At 35.2% G+C, this 25,716-nt stretch overlaps 1 protein-coding gene across 9 annotated transcripts in view; it reads right to left on the bottom strand.

Moving 5' to 3' along the window:
- Positions 1–25,716, bottom strand: part of TSGA10 (testis specific 10) — a 109,870-nt gene that overhangs the window by 29,056 nt on the left and 55,098 nt on the right. For 8 of the 9 annotated variants that reach the window (XM_033125405.1, XM_033125407.1, XM_033125409.1 and 5 more), the window contains 6 exons: positions 19,084–19,199; positions 16,615–16,769; positions 12,743–12,798; positions 11,127–11,295; positions 8,610–8,720; positions 5,254–5,439 (listed from right to left, as the gene is read on the bottom strand). In XM_033125405.1, coding sequence (XP_032981296.1) covers positions 5,254–5,439; positions 8,610–8,720; positions 11,127–11,295; positions 12,743–12,798; positions 16,615–16,769; positions 19,084–19,199 — 793 coding nt within the window. The remainder of the gene's footprint in view (positions 1–5,253; positions 5,440–8,609; positions 8,721–11,126; positions 11,296–12,742; positions 12,799–16,614; positions 16,770–19,083; positions 19,200–25,716) is intronic. The other variant, XM_033125404.1, reaches the window with a different exon arrangement.

The following is a 25,716-nucleotide window of genomic DNA, read 5'->3' as shown; positions in this document are numbered from 1 at the left end:
TACTACCATATGACCCAGAAATTCCACTTCTGGGTACTTACTCAAATAAATCCAAAACAGTAATTTTAAAGACATATGCACCCCTATGTTCACTGCAGCATTATTTACATTTGCTAAGATATGGAAGCAATCTAAGTGTCCATGGATAGATGAATGGATAAAGAAGAAGTGGTGTATATATATATATATACAATGGAATATGACTCAGCCATAAAAAAAGAAATCTTAGCATTTGTGCCATTATGGATGGACCTAGAGGGTGTTGTGTTCAGTGAAATAAGTCAGGCAGAGAAAGACAAATGTCATATGATTTCACTTATATGTGGAATGTAAAAGACAAAATAAACAAACAAAACAGAAACTCATACAGAGAAAAAAGAATGATGGTTGCCAAATGGGAGGGGAGTGGGGGGATGGGTGAAAAGGATTAAGAAATACAAATTACCAGTTATAAAAATAGTCATGGGGATATAAGGTACAGCATAGGGAATATAGTCAATAACACTGTAATAACTATGTGTGGTGTCAGATGGGTATTAGACTTATCAGGGTGATCACTTCGTAAAGTATATAAATGTCTAATCACTATATTGTGTATGGTTTTATTTATTTATTTATTTTTCTTGTATTAGTTTCAGGTGTACAAAACAATGCAATAGTTAGGCATTTCACCCCTCACAAAGTGATAATTCCCCTCCCCCAATCCATTGCCCCTCTGACATCGTATACATCTATTACAATTCCATTGGCTCTATTCCCTATGCTCTACTCCATATCCCATGACTATACACACACACACACACACACACACACACACACACGTATATTAAATTATAGTTGACAATACAATATTATTCAGCTTCACCTTCAGGTATACAGTGCCGTGGTCAGGCATCTACACCATCCATGAAGTTGTCTCCCTAATAAGACATGTGCCCATTTGACAGCCAACAAAATCTTTACAATATTATTGATTATATTCCCCAAACTGTCTTTCATATCCCTGTGGCAATATTGTAGTTACCAATTTATGCTGTGTAATCCCTCCCCATTCTCCCTTATCCCCACCTCCCTCCCTTCTAGCAACTATCAGTTTTTCCTCTATATCTCTGAGACTATTTCTGTTTACTTTGCTCATTTATTAAGTTCTTTCGATTACATATGTAAGTGAGATCGTATGGTATTTGTCTTTCTTCAACTGACTTATTTCGCTTAGCATAATGTATGTTGTGTAGGTTGACAAACACAATATTGTATGTCAACTTTAATCAAAAAATAAATTTGAAAAAGAATCTTGACTATCTTATATCATACACAAATATTAATTCAAAATGTATCATAGACCTAAATGTAAAAAGTAAAAGTATAATGTTTCTAGAAGAAATATAGAAGAAAGCCTATGCACCTTGTTGCATGTAAAGAATTATCAGATGGGACATAGAACTAAAAAGTGTAAAAGAAAACTGATAAACAGGACTTCATCAAAATGTTCAAACTTCTGCTCTGTAAAAGACTTCATTAAGAAAATAAAAAGGCAAGCCAATGACTGGAAGGAAATATTTAAAAATGCATATAACTGACATAGGGACATGTAGAGTGTTGAAAAAAATTCTTGTAACTTAATAACAAGAATGCTAATAAAAATACAGGCAACAGATTTGAACAGATACTTCACAAAAGAAGGTGTATTAGTGATCAACAAGAATGTGAAAAGCTGTTCAACATCATTAGTCATGAAGGAAATGCAAACCAAACATACACGACAACCATACACATCCATTAACAGTACCACATGTTGGGAGAGATGTAGAAGAACTGGAATTCTCATTTGAAGCAAATAGGAGTGTAAAGTGCTACAACCAGTTTGGAAAACAGCTTACTGGTTTCTTACAAAGTTAAGAACACTTATCATATGATCCAGCAATTCCACTCCTGCTTCCTTACCCAAGAAAAAGGACTTTGTGTGCAACACAAAGACTTGTCTGCAATGTTCACAGCAATTGTATTCACAATGGCCCAAAGCTAGAAAAGAATCTGTTTGGACTAAATTGTGTCCCCTCAAAATGCGTATGTTGAAGCCCTAACTAAATGTGACTGTATTTGGAGATGGGACCTTTAAGGAGGTAAGTAGGGTTAAATGAGGTCACAAGGATGGGGCCCGAATCTAACATGACTGGTGTCCTTATAAGGACAGAGACAGCAGGGATGCACATGCACAGAGGAACATGTGAGAGCACAGTAGTGAGGCGGCCATCTGCTGACCAAGTTGAGAGGCCTCAGAAGAAACCAAACCTGCGGCACCTTGATCTTGGACTTGCAGCCTCCAGGACTGTGAGAAAACAAATTTCTATTGTTTAAGCCTCCGACTCTGTGGTATCTTGTTATGGCAGCTCTAGCAGACTAACACCCAAACTAAATGTCCATCAACAGGTAAATAAACAATTAGACATAGCTAGACAATTGAATATGAACTAATGAATGAACTAACACAAAACAGCACAAATGAACATTGAAATCATTCTGCTGAGTGAAAGAAGCCAAGACACAGTGAGTACTTACTGTGTGATTCCATTTATATGAAATTCTAGAGAAAGCAAATCTAATCCACAGTAACGCAAAGCAAATCAGTAGTTGCCTAGGGGTTGGGATGGATTGACTGCAAAAGGGCTTGAGGGGATGTCAGGCAGGTGATGGAATGTCCCATAGCTTGATTATAGTGATGGTTGTGCCAGTGTACTCATTTGTCAAAACTTGTCAGATCACACTCTTAAAATGAGTGCTTTTATTGCATGCAAATTATACTTCAATACAGTTGATTGAAAATTAGATATACCAGCAGTTCGTAAACAATAAACAAACTAGATAGGCACATTAATATATAAATCACACTTTTAAGTAAAAAGTGTTAGTTATTCAAGTAAGTCATTACACAAAGATAGAACATTTTCATTAGAAATATATAAAATACTGAACTGGTATGAAACTAATAATAGTCTCAAAAATAAAGCAAAAATTGAGAAAATCATTCAGAAAAAGACCAATTCACAATTACAAAAGAAGATCTTAACACATTTCTTTTAGTAATTGAAAGATCAAGAATACAAACATAGTAAGGATTTATAAGAATTGAATGACACTATTAACAAGCCTAATCACATGCATATATAAATATATCTTATATAAATATATTTCATATAATACACACACACATACACACACACACAACAATAAGTGAATACATATATTTTTCAAGCTCATTTGGAGTATTATCAAATATTGTGTACACTGCCACCAAGCAAGTTTTCATAGATTCAAAGAGTTAATATCACATAAGCCATTTTATCTTATAATATATAACAAAATTAGAAATAAAATAGAATAAAAACCTCAAGTCCCCTGTACATTGGAAATTTAAAAAATAACTTCAGGGATCAAAAATAAATCATAATTGAATTAGGTGATCTTTAGAACTGAATGGCAATAAAAGCATTACCTCAAAACTTGTAGGATACAGCCAAAGAAATATTTAGAGAGAAATTTCCAGTCTTCAATGCATATAAAAGAAGGAAGATGTTAAATCATGGAATGTGATAGATTCATTTGAGAGAGTTTAATAAGGGCAATGTATAGTGAAAATAATTTTGGGGAACGTGAATCCTCCCAGATACCAAGACTGACCACAAAACTATAGAAGCTCCAAGAGTGAATTGTTGGTAAGCAGACAGATAAACAGACCAACGGAGCAGAATGCATGGGATTTTATTTTTGTGACAAAGTAGGCTTATAATTCAATGAAGAAAGAAAGATGGATTACCACCATCCACAAAAATATAAAATTACATCTCTATTTAAAACTATACACAACATCAATCAATAAATTAAAGATCTAAATGTGAAGGGCAAATTTTCACATACTTTTAGAAGAACTTTTAAGTGAAAATACAAGAAAATATCTTTCTGGTCTTGGGATAGTAAAAGATTTTTTAAAGAAGACATAAAAGCATAAACCATGAGGGAAAAGGTTGACAATAATTCCAATAGCTTCAGAATTTAAAACTTCTGTTTATTTTGCAAGCATAGTGAAAAGAGAATTCACAGATAAGAAGATAACTGTTAATATCTTCAAAAGGATTATCATCAAAACTACATGGATAATTCCTCTAAATCAATATGAAAAACATAAATAACTCAATAGAAAAATAGGAGATTTTACAAAAATTCGTTTGAGAAAATTCATAGAAGAGAAATCCCGAATGGCTAAGAAGCATGAAAGATCCTCAATTTCATTTGTAATCAAAGAAACACAAGACAAAAAGTATGAAAAAAACTTAAATGTCTGATAATATCAAGTATTGATTCGTATTTAAGAAAATGATAACTCAATGTTTTCTGGTGGAAGAATAAAACTTTAGAGAGCAAGTGACAATACTGAGAAGAGTTAAAATTGCACATATCTTAGATCCAGTTATTCTACTTCCAGGCATAAACCTAGAGAAATATACACCCAAAGAGAAACATAAAAAGATGTTTGTTGCACCTTTTTATTATAGAAAAAGTGAAGACAATTAAATTTCCTTCCATATGAGAATAAATTTTTAAAAGAAAATATTTATATAATGAATATAGATGCAACTGTTTAGATGTACACTATACGTATCAAAATAGATAAATTTCAAACATAATATTGAGCAAAAACTGCAAGTTGCAAATGGATATCTATAGTATATTATCACTTTTAAAAAAACTTAAAGCACACAAAACGACATTACACATCTGTGGGTGATAGATATGCAGAAAAAGTATAAACATATGCAAAAGAGTTATACAACTGACATGAAAGTTATACACACCAACCATTAGGGAGGGAGGAGGAGAAAGGATAAGGCGTTGTATTTTGTAATGTTTTGTTTTAAATAAAGAGAGACTTGAAGCAAATATGCCAAAATGTTAGCATCCTTAAACCTGGGAGGGTGTATAAGTTTGTGTTTTATATTACCTTTTTTTGCCCTTTTTTAGGGTATGTTTGAAATAGTTCCTCATATTAAAAAGTACTACAGATTATTCTAGTTGTACGGTAGGGAATAGACTAGAGGAGAACAAGGATGGGTGTAAGAAGGACAGTTCTCAGGTTACAATTCACAGTATATTTAAATGATTTAAGAGTTTGTTTATAAATTTAATTTATGGAAAGCTAAACAAAACTCTTTTAAATACGATGCAGAATGTACTACAAGCACATTTTCCCAAACTCACCTGCTCAACCTCTCTATTGAGAGAATCTACCTTTTCTTTTAACCGGTTATTGTCTGCCTCAGCAGTGATAAGTTCTAATTTGAGGGTATTGTTATCTGCCTCTACTTGCCGGGCCTTATTTTCCCAGTTTTCAGCATCTTCATTGGCTTTTCGGAGTTGGTCCATCATTTGCCGGTTCTCAGATTCCTGAAAAGCAAATCTTAGGTATTACTTTAAAAGATGTGAAATGGTCACCATATGATTAAAATTCATTGTTTGCCAGGTCATGGGGAATTTACTTGCCACAAGGATCATCTGCAACATAACCTTGAGGGATCCCACCTATACTCTCAGTTTAGAAAATTGGACATCCCGTAACTAACAAAAGGGATAATTCAGAGCCCCAGCCTTAATTTTCTTGATCATGGACTGTTCTACGATTCACTTTACTTACTGTTCTAATGACTTGCCTGAAATTGCTCAGAAGTGAAATATCAAACCTACGGCAATAAACACTACTCATAGATATACATTTATGTATATATTGGGCGTATAATATAGAACCACATTTTTAAAACCTTAAAAGTTCTATCATGAATGATTGATTAAAGTATGATCTTATTCCTAGAGGAAAACAATCAACTCCACAAATCATATACTATATTGAGTGATCATTACGAGGCTATATTTGAAAACATATTTTAGTAGTGGGGTTTGGCCAATTCTTTGAGAATCATTTATAATTTTGGTAATTAACTTAAAGGCATTAGATTTCTTTCTATCCTACCTGTTAACAAACAGTGCATTCCCTATCAGAAACATTGGGCTAAATAAAATGACCAAATTGCAATAAATAACATCTCATCCTGTAAGGCTTTCAAACCAGATTTGAATTCTCACAACTATGATGAAGCTTGAGAATGGCTGAAATTCAGTTAATATCGCCATCTTGTGGTCTGATGGTAACTTGACTAATGTGAAAGATCTTTGCTAAGTCTGCTTGCTAGTTAGCAAGTGAACTTACTAAACTACTGTACTGGCTTTCAAGATTCAGATATTCCAAATATGCCAATAAGAATCTGATGTGTGTTTTCCATTACTGTACTAAAAATAACAATTGTGTACACAGTATGTACTTCGGAGGTACATGGTATGACATACATACACTAAATTTTACCCACATTAATCTTTACCCTCTTTAATTTTCTGTAGCACTGATTGTTTATGGCAGTCTCTTAAAACTGCCTTACAGCTTTATGTAGGTAGGTGTGGGTGTACAGCCTCCCCAATAACACCTTGGATTCCTCAAAGATAGGAACCATTTTTTAATATTAAATTTAATTTTGTGACTAGGTAATAGAGGTTCCAAGATTATGTGGTGAAAAAGAATTGCCATAAGACGTCTCTCCTGCTCTCCAACCACCTAGTACCCCCTCTTATGGCAACCAGAAACCATGCTTTACCATTTTTTGTACCCGTCCAAAGCAGCCAGAGCAGTGTGGGGCCCAAGGCACGTAACATCATAAAGAAAGTGAACTGCTCCCTGGTGTTCTCCAATCCCCCTTTCAACAGCTCTACCTTTTTGGTGCTGCCCCGACCCCTGTAACCCACAGCGCCCTCTCGTGGTCCACTTGGCTCATCACAACAGTCCACGACCATAAAGCTTGCTGCCTCAACTGGAATCCTCTGTCCTTGACTGAAGTATGGATACAGCCTCTCCCGATCGCTCTCGCTCCCTCTGATTTTGTTACCCTTCTGATTTATTCTTCCCAACATCTCCAGAATGATCTTTCTAATAGGGCTTTTTAAAAATAACTTCTGTGCTTATGTTGTAACAAAAGCTTCCTGAAGCAAGTCCTTCTTAGCTCTCTAGCGTCACGCTCCACTCTAGCTACAGGTCCTACTTCCTCCCCGCCCCCCAACACCTTCTCTTCTGTTGTCCCCAGTGTCTGCGGTGCCATTCTGTGTCCTCTCAGTTTTTCATCTCTGGCACCTCTGCACCTAGCATACCGCATGCTGAATGAATGAAGTACTCGACAATTCTAACGGACCTCCCTACCAAACTGGACCCATGGTTTGTTCTCTCACAGGAGTGCTGGCATCCATCCAGCTATGTTGTGAAGTGACATCTCACGAAGGAACTCATACAAGGATGCTAAAAGCTGAGGGATGCTTGATGTGTGATGTCTGAAAACACAATTCCAGAATCTAAAAGGTAATGTGACAGGCTAGAGAGAAAAAGGAAACTGTCTAACATTGACTGAAAGTTGACTCTGTTAAATGTTGTTCAGATTTCCATTTATTTCTGTTCTGCCCTATCCCAGGACAGACTTAAATGGCTCACTGTGCTAAGTCTATCTGACTTACTTGGGTTTGGCGCATTTACAATCACAGACAGGACACTGAGACTCGGGGCGATTGTGTGGCCTATGTAAGCCCACGCCATTAGGGAGAAGAGGAGTCAGAGCAATCTGACTCCAGAACTTCTGTCCATTCATGGCTTTACATTGCTGGCACCTTAAAATCAAGACGTGGAGGAAACTGCGTGCTTTGTCAACATAAGGCTGCTGGCTTACTGCCTGAAAGCAAGTACTACAATTTAGGAGTCCCTAGAATCTCTAATCTCTCAGTCCTAAACAGTCAATAAATGCTCAATATATGTTTCTAGACTGATGTTAAATGATATGTTAAATAAAATAAGGAAAACAGTTTTGGGGGGAGTTCCTATTCGTGATTTCAATGGTATGTAGGTAACACTACACCTAATATAATCCAACCATACTATTTTAACCAACCCAGCTACACTATTTTAGACAACATTTTACTAAATAGACATACTTAATATCCTTAGTCAAGCTGTTTATTCCAGGATTGCCACACATGTACCCAAGTTTACTTGGAATCATCTGATGTCACACCCATGCGCCCAAATGGTTCCTAACAGAGAAGGGCAGAGGAGAGCCACTTGCCTTCTGGTCCTAGGAAATAGATGGCCCCCCAACAGGGTGATCCATTCTGATCTGCTACGCCATTAGGTGGAGCCGCTTTTGTCAAAGGTTTGTACTGGAAATGTCTACCATTTTCCAATATTAATGAGCCCAAGTTGATTCTGACCCCTGGTCCTTTATTCAGGTGGGAGGATGCCACTTATCTTTACAGAACGGCTGAGTGGCAAACTAAAAAGGGCATATTCTTGAGTTACCTTTCTGGACATTGGTGATGGTCTAAATATATAGTTAACCAATCACTGTCAACACTAAAATATGCTATGCATTAAAGGAAGACTGAGTCAGCTCTCCCTACGAGTGGAACTGATCAATAACTTTAGTGAAAACTCTTAGGTATCATGAGCAAAAAGGAAAAAAATATATACGTACTTCAGACTTTAATATATTCTTCAGCTTGTTAACCTCCAAATTAGTATCTTGGACCTTCTGTTTTATGTCATTAAGTTCATTATGAGTATCATTCAATTTTTTAGACAGTGCCTAAGGGAAAAAGATAGCTAGACTTGACTACAAAAAAACTTAAAAATTGCTCTATGTCAAAACCACCATAAATACATTTTTAAAATATTTATAAGTATATGGTAAATAAAAGGTAATATACCTAATATATAAAGCTCATATAAAAAGTGGGGAAAATATGAGTCCAAACAGTAAATGGGCAAAAAAACACAAACAGACAATTCACAAAAAGGAAGCACAAGTGGATAATACTTTAAAAAGATAAAAATTTATTAGTAATCAAAGGAATGCTAATTATAACAATGAAGTGCTACTATGCCTATCAAATTAGCAAAGATTTAAAGCTATTCCATGATGGCAATGAATAGCCTTTTCCATGTATGGCTGGACTAAACATACATTTTCAAGAAGCAAACCTGTGATCTGCTATCTGGTAATATATCAAGAGACATTTTTGAATACTCACAAAACCAAGAAAGACAAACATGCTGCTTTTTGTTGAAGGTGGGAGATGGATACATGGGTATCCACTATATTTGTAAAGTCCACTTAAAATGTTTTTTATTAATTAAAAAGAAATTTCATAAGTTTTGATTCAATTTGAAATTAAATGTAGTAAAGTTTAATGAAAAAGAATGTTCATTAAGGCATTACTTGTTATAGTGACAATATCCACAGCAAGCGAATGAGGCAGTAAATAATAGTAACTACACATAATGGTGTAACTACATAGAACATTATGCATCTATGATAAATATTTGGAATATTTTTTAATAACAGAGGAAAATGTTCATCTATATTTAGTGAAAAAAATCAGGATAAAACACTAAAAATACCTCATCCCAATTTGTTAAAAGTTGTATTGAGGGTGAAATTTTTTTTAAGGTTTCTGTTTTCCAATTCTTCTATATGTGTTCTTAATCTGAGGTCCACATAGGCCTATGACCCAAACAAAGGAAAAAACTACTCTTGAACATCTGTAAATTGTTGTAACACCATTTCTCTTCTTATTATAAAAAAATGTTTATGAATTGTTAACAAAGCAGGAAAGTGCTTATAATGTTACACTAAGCCAATAATAGCTACAAAATATTTATCGAGTGATTATGCTAGACAATGATATGCTTTCTAGGCATAGTCTCATTTACTCTCCATTTTTACAGATGATTAACTGAGATTCAGAGAAGTTATATATTTTCACACAGCCAGGCTAGAGGATTGATATAAAGGGGTGTGTGGTTTTATCCCGTTTACATTAAAAAGTTCATGTTAAAATATAGTATAAAATTTTTTTAAGTACATTGAAAATCAATAAAAAATATGTTAACAGTGGATCACTCTAGGTGGTAAACATGAGAGTTTTTAATCTAGTTTTTCATAAATATAAGTTACATTTACCTTTAGCCTACAAAATTGTAAATTCACATCTTTTGTTTGTATTGCTATTCATTAGATCTTTTTAAAAAATAAACTTTATTTTAGAATAGTTTTAGATTTGCAGAAAGGCTGTGAAATAGTACAGCAAGTCCCGATATACCCTACACTCAGTTTCCTCTGTTATTAATGTCTTACTTACATTTGTATGGTACACTTATCACGATTAATGAACCAATATTAATATAATTATTAACTAAAGTTCATATTTTATTCAGATTTCTTTCAGTTTTATGTAATGTCCCTTTCTGTTCTAGAGTCCCATTATTCATTAACTTTTGAAGAAAGTATTTTAACATCTCAGGCAACTTTTTTTTTATAATTAACAAAATGCTGCATCTTTATATCTGTTTATGTAAATCAAAGTATCTAATAGTTAAAAACACAGATTTTTATAATGCAAACTAAACACATTGAGAGTGATAGTAAAGTGGGGGAAATCATTTAGACTGAAGAATTTTAAGTGGGGGAAAAAACTTTCCGAATAGAATTTTGTAATGTTTGAATTAAAATAATGATATTGGAAATGAGAACTGTAGATTAAGTTAAAATATATTGGCTTAGAGAGCAAGTAATTATAAATTTTCCTGAAAAGAATCTAAAAAGTGCTAAAAAGGACCAAAAACAATGTGGCATAGACCATACACTCATACTTAAACAGAATAATATTCCATCAAATAAATCTATCCTTTCCTCAAAATTTCTGAAGGTTTTTATCTTTGTTGATTTATTCAAATATTTATCTTTAAGTAAGAAAGTACTTCTAAGGTTTAATACAAATCTATTATATTCATGTTCCCTCTTTCCTTTAATATTTCATACTTTATGTCTGAGAATTTCACTTAGAAATTATGTAGCATATACTGTGTAATAAAGGTAAAAACTGGCTAGTTCCAAAGCCTGAGCTTTTCTACAAAATGAAAGGAAGGCCGTGCCTCAGAAGAAATATATATATATATTTTTTGGAGAAAAAGATTCTAGGAACAAATATACCTGGTTTTCCTGTTTAGCTTTAGAAAACTGATCTTGGAGAGTGTCATTCTCATGAGCCAATATGTCTCTTTCCCTAGCAATTTGAGCTAGCTCATCATTTGTTTCATCCAATTGCCGACGCATTCTGGAAATGTCTTGTTCACACATAATTAGTGCTTCAGTAGACTGTCTATTCCACAAATCAAATAGTACATAATAAGAGACATTTTACTGAAACAGAATAACAAATTCTCACAAGACAGAAGATGGACAGTTAACGTGAAAACATCTGAAGAAGTTATAAACACATTTAAATGTATAGGAATAAATACTGCAAAGATAGTGATTAGAGTTTCTCTATGTTGCCAACATTTCACTAAGAAAAAGGATGCTAAATATACACAATAGTCAATGATTAACTATTTCTTTTTTTTAATTAAAATTTATCAGGGTGACAATGGTCAACAAAACTACATAGGTTTCAAGTGTACAATTCTATAATACATCATCTATATATTGCATTATGTGTTCACCACCCAGTTCTCCTTCCATGACCATATATTTGACCCCCTTTACCCTCTTCTACCATCTCTCATTTCCCCTTATCCTCTGGTAACCACCAAACCACTAAATTGTTGTCTGTGTCTATGAGTTTTTGTTTCTTTGTCTTATTCCTTTGTTGCTTTCAGTTTTATATCCCACATATGAGTGAAGTCATATGGTTTTTCACTTTTTCTGTCTGACTTAATTCATTAGCTAAGTATTTCAAAACTTCTGACACTCAGACATAAGAGAACTTTCATCCTACCTCTAGCTGGCATGGCTTAGTCTCCTTTTCAGGTTCTTCTTCGTCTGCCCTCTTAAAACTTAATGGTTCTGAGGGCTTACCTCTTAGCCTCCTGATTCTTCACACTCTACCCCTTCTTTCAGACGAGTCCTACTCATATCCATGTCCCAACCCCATCTGATGACTCTACAATCATTATCTCCACCCTTGGCATCTTCCTTACACTTCAGTCTTATTTAACTGCTTACTAGACATATCTACAAGAAGGTGTCAGAGGCTCTTCAAATTCAGAGGAAAATCATGTTTTTCCACATTCTTTTTACATGTCCAATATTCATCCCCAGCCAATATTCCTATGTTTTCCCCATCACAAGCAGCTCACTTCTGTCCCTCAACTCCCCAAACCCAATCTATCAGCATTCTACAACCTGGGTAATCTTTTGAACACAAAAATCTCCTCCAAATTCTTTAATGATTTCTTATTGCCCCAAAGATAAGATCAAGACTCGTTTGCCTCCACCTGCCTGTTTAGCCTTCCCTCCCTTCATGTCTTCTCTTCCACTTTGGGTTCCAACACACTCACCTACTTGTCACTCAAGAGGCTCTTGAACATGACCTGTGGTTCTTTGTGGTTCTTTACTATCCTTTCTACTTTGAATGCCCTTCCCTTTCCTTTACTTGACAAACACAATAGCTTCTTTTTACTTCTTTACGCAGACTTAGGCCTTCTTTCAATATTAGAAAGTTATCACCTTATACATAACACTAAACCCCTTGTTTCTTACTATCTTTGTACCTAACTTACTACTTTGCCCTTAAGAAGTGCGCAAATTCTTATTGAATGATTTACCTTGATGCCTGTTCCATCTCAGCAATGATATTCTTCATGCCTGAAATGGTCTTTTCCTTGAAAAGCAATGTAAGTGTTAAATAGAAAATTATCTTAAACTGTTACTTCTGTTAAAACCGAATGAACAAAAAGACATTCTCCCTCCTCCCTTTTTGATTTCCATTTGGGTTTAAACATTTATTCTCCATTCTTTTCTACACGTTAAAACTAAAGCTTAATATATCAATGTGAATATTTGTACTGGATAAAAACAATAGATTATGGTTATTCAAGACTACATGTAGGCATATTGATATGAGATCAATATGTCAAGTGCTCTGTTAGGAGGTGTTTTGTGCAGTTCTCCAGCCACACATGAACCCCATAAGCACTCTGTATTTGGAGGCAAACCAATGGTTTGGCACTGAGGGGTTCTACACTGGCAATAGGATGATTCACTTCTTCACTTCATGCTATAAAACACAGGAAAGCAACTCATGTAAAACTAAATTTAGTTCTTAAGAACAATAACTCTGACCAAGTATATTATTTATATTAGTCATCAGTAGCATTCAAAGAGCTGCTAAAATGGAGTTACTTGTAAAAGTATATGATTAAGTTTAGGTATGAGTTAATAAAGAGGTGAGCAATAGGCCTAGAGCAAAGGAATAAAAAAATTACACTTGATATTTTCCCTTTTTAACGGTCTTGTGTGGGAGTAGAATGAATGGAGTCAGTCAGGCTGAAATTGGTGTGAATGTCTTAATGCCACTTATACCATTCCCACACCTCCTCCTTTTAAAACTCTCACTGATCTGAGGTAGTTACAGATATTATAACCACATACTTAGGCTAACATTAGCCCTAAAAAAGAGTTCTCTTTGCCCTTTGAATTCTCAAATCCTTGGTAACCAATTAACAAGATAAAAAACTAAACCTATATTTCCCAACCAGTTCTGTTCCTGTTCATTAGAGACAGAGTTAGCGGGCGGGGTGTGTGTGTGTGTGTTTAATCTTCCTTTATTTAGTTGTTTCCCATTCTGTTTTCTGGCAGACTTGTGCAGAGTCCACATCTGGCAGTAATCAATATTAGAGCATGCTTAAAATATCTATTAGCAAAACAGTTAAACCCCTTTAAGACGCACAAGCCAAAAGAGGGAAAACACAAAGACAAAACGCTGCTTAAAATGGAATGTTTCCACATGCTTCTGAAATATAATTTCTTTCTAAATAAATTCTAAAAAATGAATTGACCTAGTATTTCTTAAAGCCATTACTTAGTTCAGCTTTAAATATGTTTTATAAGCCTTAAAAGGACTTTCCTTTAGCCATAGAAATTCATCTTGAAATTAAGTTTCTCTAAAAACATTGTCAAGTATCCAGGGCAACAAAAGCATTAGGTAGAACCCAATAATATGTTCTATTAGCCCCATTTTCCCTTAATAGTGCCCTCCTACCACTAATTCTCAAATTGTTCTAGTGTATGCCATCATTATCAGTTTAATATTTTTTGTACAACCTCAATATGTTTGTCCAACCAGAGACAGATCCGTGCTAATTGTTAAAAATTCAATCTGGACAGGATGGTCATAAATCTACGTAGGAAAAAGAAACTAAATTTTACACAAATAATTCTGGCTTTTATTACTCAAAAATCTGTGAACTTACTTTTGAGTTTTCTAACTTTAACTGCTAGTAAATCATAGGACATCTTTTTAAATTATGATTACCAGAAGCAATTTCACCTTACTTGCTATTGTACAGACATTTCCATGGGAATCTATTTCTGTAATCTCCAAATTAGACTGTACAACTATGGCTTTTCACTGTAGGGTATGTGTAAATTCAGCTCTGGAATATCATTGTTGAGCACATTTATTCTTTCGAATGTCTAAAACTGTTTTTAAAAGTTATTTTCCCTTCAGAGGATGAATGTGTTTATGTTTATAATCTTATATGAAGTTCTTGATTTTGAAATGGACTTGCAACTCCATATTCCTTCTGAAGGAAAAGATAATGTTGGTACAGTTAGCAGAACGGAGAAAATGTGAAGTGTTAGATATAGCAGGGGAAAATGAGATTCCGAAAGATCTGAATAATTTGTTTCTAAATGTTAGTGCTTTTAAAGAAAAGCATGTTTAAATATTCAAAAAGTGATTTGAATATAATGAAAAGCAAAATTCCATCCTCCAAAAACCCATAAAATTTCAAAAATATTAAGGTATAACTAACTTGTAAGGTAATGAGTCAGCCTTTCCAACAAGGAAACCAAAATGTGCTATCTCGTGCACATTGATATGTCAGTTATGCTCATGATTCCCCAATCTACTAATTTCAATTTTCTCTCCAAACCTAAAAATCCAAAAGCGTATGAATATTTCAACTACACGTCCCAAAGACATGTCAAGAATCTTCCTCTCTAAGCCTGTTCTATTTCCTGTGTTTCCTACTTCGTGCATAGCAAGAAGTGGTTCCTAAGTCAGAAAGCACATCTTGTCAATCTTATTTCCTTAACAGATCTATTTCTCTCACGGATACTGCCACTACCCTAACACAGGTCTCACCATTTTCTCCTAACTAGTGTCGTTGTCACTATTCCCACTCCTTTATAATCCATTTTTTACATGGATTAACAAGTACCAAAATATTTGTTTTAATATAAAGATATAAATATTTCATTTACATTATTTCAATGAGCCTCTATATCCATGATGACAGAATCTAAACTCAACATCCATATATTTTTATGATTTGCTGCTTATCTAGCTCATCTCATCTTTTGTCCCCCCAACCGTCCCTGCCCCCATACTCACCTCTTTGCAATCTATTCTCTGGACATACTAATCTATCAAGAAAGCTCATAAAACTCTCTTATGAAAGCCACTGGGCTTTCATATAAACTGTTCTGCCTGTCTGGACCCCCTTTTCTCTCATTGTCCCCTTTCTCTAAATCTTTTCCTGGCTAATTCCTAGCCATCTTTCAGGGTGGTCCAGGCACCATTAACCCCTGGAAAGCTTTTCAGATCTTCCTGCTCTCCTAATCCAACACTCAGGCTAAAGAAGGTGTGTTTCTGCCAAACTCCAATCGCACATTGTGCAGACATCATTACGGCACTATGCACTTTCTATCATAATAGCATCTTTATTTATCTTTCTCCCAATTATACTATTGCCTTTGGAAAGCTTGCCCACCCCTCCTCAGTGGCTAACATAATACCTGCTACATGTCAATAAATGTTGGTTGACTAGATGGGTGGATAAAGGAATGAACTAGTTCCCTCAGTGAGGAAAGGCCTGATTCCAATGATTCTGCTTTTGCTTAAGACATTTGTGGAGAACAGTTTAGGAATTGCCTTGAGAACCAGTTTATGAGCTAGAAAAGGGTATCAACATTTCCCTGCTTTGGGGCAACACATTTTATGTTGTTGTTTGAATAACAAAAAATGAGGGATGGAGATTATCATCCAGCTTTACTCACCAACTCAATCTGATCTAGTCTCAAAGGCTAAGGTAAAACTGTGTTCCTAGTTCAGAACACAATTACAAAGGTAGTTTTTAATGGAATAAACATTGCCTCCCAAGGTGGCTACCTGAAAATATAAGTTCTGGTGTGCTTTTAAAAAGAAATCAGTCTCACTGCTTTATTATCTCATGCTCCACATTTTGATATTTGAATTAGTTATTGTTAATGAATGTTAATCACGAATTGATGAGAGAAAAATCAATTTAAAAATATTAGCTAGTGGATTTGAACATGTATTTCTTAAGACTGTCTTGAAATATTTCAAAATCAGATTTTAAAGTTTCAGCTCTCTAGAAAAACATTGAAAAAATCCTATTTATTCAGATTCAAGTGCAAACATTTCTCTTAAACCACAGTTCTCAGAACATACTTTCATTGCCAAACTCTCTCCAAGGGATGCAATATTCTCAGACTTTTTATCCAAACACGCTTGCAGGCATTCCTTTTCTTTAGCCAGATCGTTGAGGGTTGCACCAAGAATGCTGATTTCTTCTCGCTGGGCAATACTTTGCCTTGTAAAATTATCTAAATATGTAATCATAAAGGCATTGTTTTAATCTAGGTAATTTTTTTCTCAGTTCAAGTGGATTACAATACTTTTCAAACTAAGTTCTCCTATATTACATTCGATGACTAAAAATAAGCACTGTATCCCAAATGTTTTAAAAAATGGTTTTGTTGTTAGTGATTAACGACTAGGATGAATCATGAAATTCTAAATGACTCATAAATGTAAAAGCACAATTAACACATTTGGATGAGAACATCCAAGGAGAGCTCTGCATCACAAGTTCTCACAGTAGATTTACACGTGGGGCAGGGGAAGCGAGGGTGGGTGGATTAAGTGGTTGAATATTAAAACACCATCGCCCCATCTCATTTCCCCTCCCTCTAGCCCAGAATCACTGTTGTGTATAAGCTGGTAAATAACTGATCTTAATAAAATATTCAAGTAAGTCATCTTTAGAGTCAAACGTTTTTTAATATTCCAGTTTTTCTAAAGTAGTAGTATAAAAATTCCTGGCGGGGACGGAACATCCCAGAAGTCTGATTTGATTTGTGAGGACACTGGCGATATCAATGCTGAAGGCTGAGTGACTGGCAGACAACAGCGTTAAACTGGGGTTTCTCAACCAGCACCGTCAGCAGCATCTGGGAACCCAAGATCTACTGAATTAGAAACCCTGAGTGGGCAGAGTAATTATGCCTTAACAGGCACCCCTCCCACGTGATTCTAATGTACAAGGAAGCTTTTGAGGACCACTGGAAGAAACTGGTAAGGACACAAAAGCCCTGGCCAGCTCCTACTCCAGAAGCCTAATCCCGTGAGCTCTACTAACTCTCCAGGTGATTCTGACACACGTCAAAGTCTCAGAAGCACTGGTCTAGAGCTGTACAGGGGAAGCTCTGCTAGACCAGACCTCTAGGCAAATCCCTGCAGATGGCCACCCAGTGAAGTGCTAAGAGGTAATACTGTATGCCGAGAGGATGACTTATATGGTATTTGAAAATACATCATGTGCCTTTTCTAGGCAGTACTGTCTTTAAGGCAAACCGTATGTGTTGGGTGTTCTGATATCTGACTTCATTCCATGTGGTATAAAAAAATAAATAAAATAGCTCTGAAACAACTCTCATATCTCCTAGTTTTAAAAAATCCTCAATCTCACATCCCACTCAAGGTACCACCACATTTTCCTTCTACTCTTAACAGCCACGCTTCTTAAGAGACTTCTGTTCTCTCCTGTCTCCACTTCCTCACTCCCCAGTCAGTCATTCCTCAGCTTACTCCACCTTCCACATCCAACATTCCATTCAAGTTTGGTCAGTGTTACCAAAACCTCCAATGTACCAAATCCAATCAGTATTTTTACATTCTCATCTTATTTTGCTTCTTGAAAGTATCTGACAATGGATGATGCCTTCCTTTTTAGAACGTTCTACTCTCTTGCCTCCCAAAATAACACTCACTTCTGGGTTTTCTTCCTAGGTCTATGGCTTCTTCTTACTCAGTCCTGGGTCCTCTTTTCCTCATTCTCTATATTTTTCACTACGTGATTTCATGATTTTAAAATACCATTTATATGGTGATGTGTCCCAAATGTATACTTTAACTTAGTTTCTCTTCTGAGATAAAAACGTATTTATTTAACTGCTTACCTTACATTTGTACTTGGAATTAAAATATCCAAAAATTTGTTCTTCAATATTTCCTTTTATATTTCTCTTTTAATATTTCCTATCTAAATACAAAGCATCTCTACCCATTTAATTATTTATACCAGTTTTGAACTTCATAATAGCAAACACTAAAAATATTCCTTCAGTTTAAAATGGGCTTTTATAGTCCTGACCAAAATTTTACTTTACTGTATAAGCAGATTAAGTTATGACCATATTTTCATAGAGATCACTGGTCATAAACAAGACATTTTATAAAAATAATTTTTGCTATAACCACAACTAATACCATAGATATAGCCAAATATATGTACCCTTTCCACCAAAAGTAATATGTTTCATTACAAGAGCTATGAACAAACCACAATATAATACAAAAACTTGTAAATTTAAAAGTGATCATCATATATTTACAAAGTGTGGCTGCTTTGTTTAGCTATTTCTTCACTGAAAAATATGAAGCCATGTCTAAGTATTTATGGTCCTAAATCTAAGTTTAAAAAATTACTATTAAAGAAAAATGCATTTTCCATGATTTTTGATGCATAAACTTTTAATTTAAGGGTCTGTTTCAATGTTTATCTATGTTATAACTGAAGAGAAGAAAACATTTTTCTACCAGACTTAAAGAAAAAGAGCAAGAAGAAAAAAAACTCACCAATTTTTTCATCCAAGCACATAATTTTCTCCTGAGTAAGCTGTAGCTCATACTTTTTCTTAGCCAGGTGTCGTTGAGTATCAGAAAGATCTTTTTCTGTGTTTTCATATAAAAGTCTGTAAACATTTTAATAATGAAACTAATTCTGAACTTTTTAAGTTTTATCAACTTTTTAGTATATTTAAAATAAAAACTATCAAGGACACTAATATACATTTTTATCTTTTTAGTATTTTCATTATAAAAGCACATTATAGGAAGTTCAGAGAATAAAGAGTAAAAAGGGATCCTCAATCCACCACTGTAATGTCAGCTACGATTAGCATTTTGGTGTTCACTATTCAGTAATTTTTTGCTATGCATATTTTAAAACTAACAAACTATAAATTTAAAATTGAATCCTGATGTTTTGCAACCTACATTTAATCTTTAATGTTTTTCAGTCATATAATACAGCCTTCCAAATCTTCATTTTTCTGGCTGAAAAATATCATATAAACATTTACTTTTAAGTAAATATAATCATTTACTTAAATATTCCCCTATTATTAGACATTTAGGTTCATTTCAGTTTTTCACTGTTATAAATAAATCTGTAATGAACAGAATTTCATTCATTCCACAAACATTTATTAAGTGGTTAGTATGGACCAGGCAGGCACTAGGCGATGAGTAAGCTATGGTGAACAGGGCAGGCATTGGCCCTACACTCATGGAATCAATCAGTAAACAAGTAAACAGGCTATGATTTCCGACAATGTAGAAACTGGACAATCTAAAAGTCCTCTCACCACAGTACACTTAAGACATACTGAATAAAATATAAGAAACATCCTTTTAAATGTACAGCAAAATTTATTAGAATTTGAAAGGGAGTCAAATTAGAGCAATGAGACTATGAACCGATGTTATGTTAGATATGGTTGGGGTTTGCCTGTCACAGTAGTCTAGGGTCTTGTGTTTTAACTTCGAAGTTAAGGCCATAGAGATGTCTGTAACACAAGTATTAGAACTAATACTCTCCACATAAAGCCTCAGTGTAAAGGTTAGACTAGATAAAATCAGTTTGTCAACCATTCCTAGGCTCAGGATAATCACAACTAAAAGTCTTCCTTGGGATTCCTTAATCTCAAGATAAGAAATCAAAATACAATCTGGTTCTACAGAATGGTAGCCTTCAAGGTGTGGATGGTCATATAATCTGGAACACTTGGCAGAAATAAACACGGAACTTCTCTGGAGGGACATGCCCTCAACCGAGGCACAGAACTAAGCCTCAGGTAAAGTCCTGCTAAAAATCAGTTCACAATTCAAATTTTAAAAGCACATTAAGGGCTGGCCCAGTGACTCAGGTGGTTGGAGCACTGTACTTCTAATGCCGAGGTCGTTAGTTTGATTCCTACATGGGCTAGTGAGCTGCACCCTCTACAGCTAAGAACAACGGCTCTCCCTGGAGCTGGGCTGCTGTGAACAGCCGGAGTTCGGTGTGAGCAGCCGGAGGTTGGCGTGAGCTTCCCCAGGCTGCTGTGTGCTGCCAGGAGTGGGCGGTGGACGGCGTGAGTGGCAGCCAGCCGTAGGAGAGAGCTGCCATGAGCTGCTGTGAGCGGCCACCAACTGCCTCAGTAGGGGGCGGAGTGCAAGGGGGGAGCGCAAGGCTCATAATCCCAACCTGGGCCAGGGAGCTGTGTCCTACACAATTAGACTGAGAAACAACAGCTTGAAAGGGAATGGGGTGGGGGGAGGCAGAAGAAGAGGAAAAATACATATATATGAAATACTTAAGTATGAAATACGTATAAATGTGACAAAGGGTGTGCAAGATTTATACACTGGTAAATTATAAAATACTGCTAAGAGAAATGTAAAAAGATCTAAATAAATGTAGAGATAATCTGTGTCTATGGATCAAAAGGCTCAATATTGTTCATAGTCAATTCTTCCAAAATTAACCTATAGATTCAAAATAATTCTAATCAAAACCCTAATAAACATTTTATAGACACTGACAAGATAATTCTAAAATGTATATGGAAATGTGAAGGACCTACGACAACCAAAACAACTTTGAAAAGAAACAAAGTTGAAGGACTCAGAGTACTTGATTTCAAGACTTATTATGAAACTTCAATTATCAAGACAGAGGGATACTAGCATAAAGATGGGAAAATAGGTCAACGGAACAGAATAGAGTCCAGAAATAGACTCACACATATATGGTCAATTGCTTTTTCACTAAAATAACAAGGCAACTCAATGGATAAGTGGATAATCTTAACAAATAAGAATCAATGGATACCCATACACACACACACACACACACACACAATCTCTTTTATCTGACACCTTACACAAAAATTAATTCAAAAAGGATCATAAACTTAAACGTAAGCTGAAATTATAAAACTGTAATTAGTTTTATAAGCTAGTAGAAAACAGCAAACAGATCTAAAGGCCTTAGGTTTGGCATAGATTTTTTAAATAAAACACAAAAAGCATGATATAAATGAAAAATAATTTCAATAATTCACACTTCATCAAAATTTAAAGTCTTTGCTTGCCAAAAGATTCTACTAACAAAATATAAAATAAAAAGTCAAGCCATACATTAGAAGATATTTGCAAAACATATCTGAGAAATAATTTGTAGTTAGACCATAAAAAGGACTTTTATAAATTAATGACAATAGATAAACAACCCAACAAAAAATGGACAATTTTGAACTGACACTTCACTAAATGACAAATAAGTAAATGACCAGATGATCAACATTACTAATCATTAGGAAAAAGCAAATTAAAACCATAATAAGATATTACATATCTACTAGACAGACAATACCAAGTGTTGACAAGACTATAAAGCAACTGGAACTCACATGCACTGCTGGTGGGAATGTAAAATGGTACAACCATTCTGGAAAACAGTTTGACAGTTTCTTCAAAAGTTAAACATGTATCCACCACATGAATCAGCCATTCTAATCCTAGGTATTTACGCAAAAGAAATCAAAGTGCGCACACACACACACACACATACACACAGAGACTTGTATTTGCAGCTCTATTTGTTATGGCCAAAAACTGGGAACAAACCAAATGTCCATTTGTTATATCAGTGTAATGCAATACTACTCAGCAATAACTACTGACACACAAAACAACATGCATCAATGCCAAGGTAATTATGCTCAGTGAAAGTAGCTCAACAGAAGAGTACATGGCATATGATTGCAACTAGATAAAATTCTAGAAAACCTGAACTAATTGAAAATGACAGAAAGCAGATCCATGGTTGCCTAAGGATGGGTAGCAGGCAGGAGGCAGCATGAGGGAAGGATTTCAGAGTGGGATAACATATATATTCATTATATTGCTTATAGGGATAATTTAATGGGTGTACATATATGTAGGTCAATTACATATGTACATACACATATTGTATGTCAATTTTACCTTAATAAAGCTGTAAAAAGTATGATGTGTAGAGGTAGAATGTTAATACCTAGATTGTACATACTTCAAATAATAGGTATAAAAATGGGGAGAGTGAAATACTGGAAAATTTTTTTAAAATACCCATTTTCCAGGGCTATAATAGAAAGCTAAGTATGCAGCACTCCGGCTGACCAGGAAGCTATAAGGAGAGCCATCACTGTGTCCCTGGGTCACGGAAGCAAGGCAGCAAGGAATTACAGTGGTGCTACCACCGAAGCTTATCTAGCTTTTGGGGGAGAGCTCCCCTGGACAATGGAGACCAACCTTCTGTGCAGCATCCCTGACTGTTACAAAATCCTTCCTAATAACCCTCATTCAGCATACATCTGGGAGAAAAAAATCACCGCCTGCAGGATGGCATAGTAAATCAACAGTAAGATTTGAAAATGTAGTGAAATTCTACTGTAGTCCAACTGAAGAATCCCTTCAAATGCCCTGACAGACTATTTTTTTCTTGTAAAACAACACTTTAAAAAATGCGTGCTAAAATAAGAAGCATAAATGTAATAAGTGTATCAATACAAATGATAATGAATGAGTCCTGAAAAGTCAGCAGAGGATTGAGGCAGAGCCTTCCAGGGTACATGGTGGCTGGCCTTATGTTGCTAAACTGCATTGCAGCCATGTATTTCCCAAAAGAGCCACAAAGACCCCCTGCACAACACACGGATCCCCCTAGTAAGAAAAAGGAAAATGAAAAATGACACGCATGAGCAGAAGCTTTCAAATCACACCTTTAAATCACTGACCAATAAAACCCACACCTAAAACACATATGCAAGAAATAGGAATGCTAGAAATAAAGCGGAAGCAGACTCTAGTAACTCCCCTGTCAGCAAATAGACTTCTACAATTCCCTCAAGACATATTTCGAAGTTGCTTTCACCAAAGGGCCTTTAAACTATCTCACAGGGTGTTTTCAAATGCCCATTTGGGAGCTTACAAGCAACTCATCTGTGCAGCCTTAGTAGGAGGCATTAAAAAACAGGGTTCTGCCATGTTCATTTAATTCCTTTGTCAATAGCAACTGTGATCCTTGGGTAGGTTAAGACGCTTTCTCTTTTAAGGGGAACTAGCCTCTTTAAAAAAATTGAAAATTCTAATGCTGTTGAGCCAATTAGTACAGATATACAAGGGCACAAAGGGTAAAAAGGTCCATCTAATATTTTACAAGAACTAGGGAAACAGACAAAAGAATAATGTCTCTTCATTCCTTGTACAGATATGTCTTACACCTCACAAAACTTTACAGCTTCTGCACCATAGGGTTTCCTGATTCCTGTGTATGGTCATATTCTCAAATCAAATTGCCATTTGGTTCTCAAGTTACACTTTTCATTACTGCTCAGATGTATACCTTTTTTGCCCAGTTCCCCAGGAGCCTCATTAAAAGACACCCCAAATTAATGCTTTTACAGATAGTCGTTTACAGTTAGTTAGCATCTCCAGAGAAACTCAAACCAATGAAACACAAAATTCTACATGGCAGCACTGATAAACCAAGCTATAATGTATGGTGATGGTGTTTTACAGATTACATTCACAATACAGCATTTTAACAATATTACAAGCAACCATTTATTAGCAGAGACTGAAATGCATGCTTTGTTACAACCTCAGAATGACCCTAAGACTTGAAATTCAAGATGAGAAATCTGCACCTATTATAAACTTCAGTGCACAGAATAGAATGTTTCCTTTACAAAACATGACATAATCAGAACCAAATGATAAAGTAGTTTTGGAAAACGTTTTGTCAGGTCATTTGCCTGGCCAGAAATCACACCATGAAGGTCCTCAGCCAGACACTAACATGGGATCTGGCACACAATTGCCATCTGGTCGAGTCCAGAGTCCTAGAATCGATTTTGGTTGCTTCCAAATTTGGGCAATTATACGTAAAGCTGCTATAAAATAAACATCATGTGTAGCCTTTTCTGTGGACATAAGTTTGCAACTCCTTTGGGTAAATACCAAAGAGCCCAATTGCGGGATCGTATGGTAAGAGAATGTTTAATTTTCTGAGAAACTACCAAACCATCTTACAAGGTGGCTGTAGCACTTTGAATTCCCACCAGCCACGAATAAGAGTTCCTGTTGAGCCACATCCTCACCAGCATTTGCTGTCGGTCTTCCAGATTTTGGCCATTCTAACAGGTATGTAATAGTATCTCGTTGTTTTAATTTGCATTTCCCCAATGACATATGATGTGGAGCGTATTTTCATGTGCTTCTTTGCCATCTGAATACCTTCTTTAGTGAGGTGGTCGTTAATGTCTTTGGCCCATTTTTAATTGGGTTGTTTTCTTACTGTTGAGTTTTTAAAGAGTTCTTTGTGTATTTTGGATAACAGTCCTTTAGCAGATGTGTTTTTCTTCCAGTCTGTGAATTGTCTTTTCATTTTCTTGATATTGTCATTTGCAGAGCAGAAGTCATGAATTTTAACAAAGTCCAGTTTATAAATTCTTTCTTTCATGGATTGTGCCTTTGATGTTGTATCTAAAGAGTCACCACCATACCCAAGGTCATCTAGGTTTTCTCCTGTTATCTTCTAGAGGTTTTATAATTTTGCGTTTCACATTTAGGTCTGTGATCCATTTTGAGTTAATTTGAAGGGTGTGATGACTGTGTCTCAGATTTATTATTTTTGCATGTGAATGTCTAGTTGTTCCACCACCATTTATTGAAAAGACTATCATTGCTCCATTGCATTGCCTTTGCTTATTTGTTAAAGATCAGTTGGCTATATTTATTTGGGTTTATTTCTTGGCACTCTATTCTGTTCCTTTGAGCTATGTGTCTATTCTTTTGCCAATGTCATATTGTCTTGATTATTGCCACTTTACAGAAACCTTGAAGACAGGTAGTATCAGTCCTCCAATTTTGTTTTTCTTCAATATTGTGTGGTGATTCTTTTACCTCTCCATATAAAGTTTAATCTATTTGTTGATATCCACAAAATAACTTGCTGGGATTTTGATTAGCATTGTATTGGATCTACGAGTATACATCAAGTTGGGAATAACTGACATCTTGACAATCCATAAACATGGACTACCTTTTAATTTACTTAGTTCTTTTTTGATTTCATTCACCGGAGTTTTGTAGTGTTCTTCACATAGATCTTATACATAGTTT

Source organism: Rhinolophus ferrumequinum, chromosome 13 (assembly GCF_004115265.2).
Source record: "Rhinolophus ferrumequinum isolate MPI-CBG mRhiFer1 chromosome 13, mRhiFer1_v1.p, whole genome shotgun sequence".
NCBI lineage: Eukaryota > Metazoa > Chordata > Mammalia > Chiroptera > Rhinolophidae > Rhinolophus > Rhinolophus ferrumequinum.
The sequence above is the reverse complement of the archived record's forward strand: the minus strand, read 5'-3'. Positions and strand labels throughout refer to the sequence as shown.